The sequence below is a fragment of the Artemia franciscana genome, unplaced genomic scaffold (assembly GCF_032884065.1).
Source record: "Artemia franciscana unplaced genomic scaffold, ASM3288406v1 Scaffold_6133, whole genome shotgun sequence".
NCBI lineage: Eukaryota > Metazoa > Arthropoda > Branchiopoda > Anostraca > Artemiidae > Artemia > Artemia franciscana.
In genome coordinates, this window is record NW_027066416.1 from 8,275 (window position 1) to 13,819 (window position 5,545).

The 5,545-nt window shown below is 38.7% G+C and overlaps 1 protein-coding gene across 1 annotated transcript; it reads right to left on the minus strand.

Annotated features, from left to right (window-relative positions):
* Positions 1-2,212: 2,212 nt before the first annotated feature.
* On the minus strand, positions 2,213-3,694 carry LOC136043455 (uncharacterized). The gene has a single exon (XM_065728376.1). It carries the CDS (start codon positions 3,692-3,694, stop codon positions 2,213-2,215), a length of 1,482 nt encoding a protein of 493 aa, XP_065584448.1.
* Positions 3,695-5,545: the final 1,851 nt, after the last annotated feature.

The following is a 5,545-nucleotide window of genomic DNA, read 5'->3' on the forward strand; positions in this document are numbered from 1 at the left end:
TTTTTCAACATACGTAGCTATTACCCTCGAAAACTAAAACTTTTGAAATAGGAAAAGAGCCTTTAATCACATTCTTTACCATGTGCAATCATAAAATAGTCTAATATCTTCATTTTTTCCACAGACTAGCTATTACCCTCGAAAACTAAAACTTTTGAAATTGGAAAAGAGCCTTTAATCACATTCTTTACCATTTGCAATCATAAAATAGTCTAATATCTTCATTTTTTCAACATACGTAGCTATTACCCTCGAAAACTAAAACTTTTGACATAGGAAAAGAGCCTTTAATCACATTCTTTACCATTTGCAATCATAAAATAGTCTAATATCTTCATTTTTTCAACATACGTAGCTATTACCCTCGAAAACTAAAACTTTTGACATAGGAAAAGAGCCTTTAATCACATTCTTTACCATTTGCAATCATAAAATAGTCTAATATCTTCATTTTTTCAACATACGTAGCTATTACCCTCGAAAACTAAAACTTTTGAAATAGGAAAAGAGCCTTTAATCACATTCTTTACCATTTGCAATCATAAAATAGTCTAATATCTTCATTTTTTCAACATACGTAGCTATTAACCTCGAAAACTAAAACTTTTGAAATAGGAAAAGAGCCTTTAATCACATTCTTTGCCATTTGCAATCATAAAATAGTCTAATATCTTCATTTTTCCAACATACTTAGCTATTACCCTCGAAAACTAAAACTTTTGAAATAGGAAAAGAGCCTTTAATCACATTCTTTACCATTTGCAATCATAAAATAGTCTCATATCTTCATTTTTCCAACATACGTAGCTATTACCCTCGAAAACTAAAACTTTTGACATAGGAAAAGGGCCTTTAATCACATTCTTTACCATTGTAATCATAAAATAGTCTAATATCTTCATTTTTTCAACATACGTAGCTATTACCCTCGAAAACTAAAACTTTTGAAATAGGAAAAGAGCCTTTAATCACATTCTTTACCATTTGCAATCATAAAATTGTCTAATATCTTCATTTTTTCCACACACAAAGCTATTACCCTCGAAAACTAAAACTTTTGAAATAGGAAAAGAGCCTTTAATCACATTCTTTACCATGTGCAATCATAAAATTGTCTAATATCTTCATTTTTTCAACATACGTAGGGGAGACCGGGGCGCCTTCGGTCACTTTTTCGATTACCAGCCACCAAGAATTTTACGTTCGTTATTTTGAAAAATCTTGCTGAACGCAGGGAAGAGCAACGTTTGATCTACCAAATCTATTTTGTAGTTTTCTTAGAACTCAACCGGATTGTAAGAAAAAGGTGATCCCGCTGAAGCCCCATTTTGACCGGAGGTGCCCCCAACCCGGGGCACCTTCGGTCGGGCTTGGGGCACCTTCGGTCAGCCTTGCAATTATACGAATTACCTCCGTTATCCTGTCTTTAGATGGCTAAATATACAAAGCTTACTTATGTCTTCGTTTATTGTTTGTAAAAATAAGCCAAAGTAACAAAATCACATCATTTATTACTGTCGGAAGGAAATTTTCGACATCACTTTTGATACAGAGGCAGAGATGGTTGAGTTCAGCGACTTCACTTTTCAGCGGAGATTTGGAAAAAGTGAAAAATCGACGTCGCTGAACTCAATCATCTCTGCGACACGTGCCGTACCCCCACTTCTGCTAGGAATGGGCAATTTCATCTTAACATCCGCCAAATTGACATAGCTTTCATCCACTACTTGTGGGAAAAAAAACTTGCTAGAATCACTGTCCTTTCTGCGAAGGAAACTTACAAAAACTTTACTGTTATCTTTTTCTTTGACGAATCCAACGTAGTGCAGTGAACTGTTCTTGCCTTCGAACTCCACCAACACATAGTCGCCAATACTAAGGGTCCCCAGTGCAAGTGGCTCAGTTAGCTCGTCATCACCGATATGTAGACTATCATCCGTGTCATCATCCAGATGAACTGAAACAACAGATTCTTCATCAGTCGACTGATCGCACAAAGACGTTTGCTGCTTCCTCTTCTGACCCTTGCTTTTCGTTTGACTTGTTGGCTTCTTCATATTTTTTTTCAGCAATCTTGCTTTTGCTTTTGCATCTTTCTCATCTTGCTTTGCTTTCTTAGCCATCATAGCAGCTTCAATTTTATCTTTCTCTGGTGTGTCTGTCAAAACTCTCGATGCACCCTTTTTCCTTCCGCCCCTATTGCTCTGTTTCCTTAGCAATGCCTTTGGATACGGTGGACGTCTTCGGGGGTCAAAGCATTAGAGTAACGAATCTCTGCAGCTGGTGTTGCCGGTGCAGTTGACGGTGACGGGCAAGGATCTAGTAGATCCGATACTGGTGGGCTTCTCTCTGTTGCTGATGGGCACGGCTCTGCCTTAGGACGGTCGCTGACAGACGCAGCATAAAAATCCTCATCAGAAAAAGCATTGCGGTTGAAGGGCCAAATGCCAGGCTTCGAAAACCCAGAAATGATGTTGTTCATGGTCAGTGCATTTGGATAAGCATTTCCTACAAGCTGGGCAATATGGGTGATCTGGATCCTCTGAAACGGATTTGAAGTCATACAATCATGAAAGGCTCTTTTCAAAGCAGACTTCAGTGGTCCATAGATAGTAATATCTAGAGGCTGAAGACGATGACTGCAGTGGGGTGGGAAGGATAGTAAAACAATGCCATTTGCACGGGCGTACATGATAACGTCAAGACCGATGTGGCTCTCATGGTTATCGAGCAATAAGAGGACCGGGCTGTCCTTGGAACATCGAACTTGTATCTTGAAATGTTGTATCGCCTCGTAAAACAATGTTGCAGTCATCCAACCAGTTGTTTGGGCTAGGCCGAGACTTCCTGCAGGGGCCCCAAACATCATATGATCCTTGAACTTTGCTCTGGGGAATACGAAGACTGGTGGCACGGTTCCACCAATAGCATTGACAAAGCAACAAACAGTAACAAGTTCACCCCTTTCAGCTGTGGTAACCTGACCAACCTGCTTGGTACCGGTTTGTGCTATCACCTTGGGGCTGTCAAGTACAGTTGTGACCCCCGTTTCGTCACAGTTCCAAATGCTTTCTCCTGTGAATTTGTATTTGTGCAGGACAGCCTCCAAGTTGTCAAGGAATCTGTCAACATTAGCACGATTGAAGCTCGAGCTGCGAGCTAAGCTAGTGTTCTCTGGCTTTCTGAGAGACAAATCACCTTGCCTTATCATAAAGCCCTTCATCCAGTCTGGCCCAGCCATCTGTGCTTCTTCCCAGTTGTGAGGAACTTTCTTATCTAGTCTTTTTGCATAATCATATGCAAACTTTCGTGTTTGCATCAGGGTCATACCATAATGGACTTTCGAACAATGTTTCAAATAAACAGCAAGCTGGCCCTCTTCATTGGCCGTGAAAACTTTTGCAGTTGACAGTCTCTCTTTTCTTGTCGGAAGAAAAGCACTATTGAATGTGCCACCACTAGAGGTTCCAGAATTAGAGACCCCAGCTTGAATAGGCACTGGTATGCCCCCTTGCTCTTGCTCGCGTAGTTCTTTTGCTCGGCGAACGTTGTCGATAATGGTTAATTTCGGTATTCCGAAAGCTGTTGCAGTACTACGAATTGAAGCTTTGTCCATCAAAACTTTGGAAACAGCAATGTTCATAGCCTCATCTGACACACCCTTCGGGCGTTTTGGAACTCTGTTCCGAACCATAACCAATGATCTGGAAGAAACTTTGAAATTAAGACTTACCGAATTTGGCAGTGTAAAAATGACCTACAGTAAAAGTTTGCGTATGTTTAATAGTGAACCTATTAAACACTGGTATTAAGTTAATATAGAAAATATTATTCATTAGTTTAATTGATTAAAAAAAATTTCACAAAAAGAAGTTTTCCCAGGAAAAGTAAAGAACTACATTAAACCGAAAATGAACATAAATAAAGTCAAATAATTTTTCCGGTGTAAAACTGTTCAAGTCAAACTCAAAACCCGCAAAAACTAAGAGGAGTAAGGCACACACCCCTCCCCCCGCCGTGCCTTCTAAAGACCAGAACATAATTTGCGATCTACTGAAAACAATCGTTACTTCTCCAGTCATTGAAAAAAACACAATCATAGCCAAAATTACTGAAAACAGACTAATGAATGGGTATTGACAGTTTAATAAAAATTACTGATATTCTTCTTTGAAGGTCTTAATAATTTTGCATTTATTAAAGTTAAAAATGAGAAAATATACAAAATGTATTTTGTTTTGATTTAATTCAACACTTCCCTCAACATTCCCTAAAGCTTCACTTGAATGCCCTTGGCATTTTTGGACACCATGGGCGAAACCTGCTCCCCTTTCCTGATAAAAGTACTATACATAAATAATGGGCTAATTGCTTAACTTACTGTCCTTTCTCCAACGACTGCGCGGTGGAGGTTGGGTTTGTTTTTTGGTTTGACATTTTCAGAAGCATAGTTATATGACCTTTCAACTATGCTTAAATGACTATCTCAAAATTTTGATCAGGTGGCTTTGGGTGGAAAAGGGGCTTTTAGGAAACCTATTGAAATTTTGAAACTTTGAAAAAATTTGATTGAAACTTCTATGTTCAAAAGGGCATCACTGCCCTTCTCTCGTTCTGAAAGTAACAAACTCTTTTGGTACACCTTACTTTAGTTCTATGCTGGGAGCATCAATGTTAACCATAATTGAATTGTAGAGAGACCTATCTTTAACTTAAAACTGGTAAGGTTACGTTATTCATCAGGTTGGGGTGCCTCCGGTCAGCGACCGAAGGTGCCCCGTCGTGGACTGACCGAAGGTGCCCCAGCCGCCATTTTGTCAAACTTATTTTCTGACCCGAAAACAGAGAAAGATTTCTCCTTAGAAATACCAAAATCTTCTAGTCCTATCATTTCTATGTGTATATAAATTTAATCATCGAAATCCATGCCAAACAGAAGGGGAAGGCTAGGTTCAAACAGAAGTAGAGAAACTTACTTTTCGCAAAAAAAATGGTACGAAACTCTCTCCAGCTAAACTGGCTGAAGCTAACTGAGGGAAATTTTCTTCGGACATCCGCCTTGTATAAACAACCTCCCCAGTGCCATCTAGCATAAAAATGCGTGAACTCAAAATGAGTTATTGGGGGTGACCGGAGGCACCCCGTGACCGAAGGCGCCCCGGTCTCCCCTAGCTATTACCCTCGAAAACTAAAACTTTTGAAATAGGAAAAGAGCCTTTAATCACATTCTTTACCATTTGCAATCATAAAATAGTCTAATATCTTCATTTTTTCAACATACGTAGCTATTACCCTCAAAAACTAAAACTTTTGAAATAGGAAAAGAGCCTTTAATCACATTCTTTACCATGTGCAATCATAAAATAGTCTAATATCTTCATTTTTTCCACAGACATAGCTATTACCCTCGAAAACTAAAACTTTTGAAATAGGAAAAGAGCCATTAATCACATTCTTTACCATTTGCAATCATAAAATAGTCTAATATCTTCATTTTTTCAACATACGTAGCTATTACCCTCGAAAACTAAAACTTTTGACATAG

Excerpts from the sequence above, each read along its gene's own strand:
- LOC136043455 (XM_065728376.1), bottom strand. The coding sequence starts at position 3,694 with ATGGTTCGGAACAGAGTTCCAAAACGCCCGAAGGGTGTGTCAGATGAG.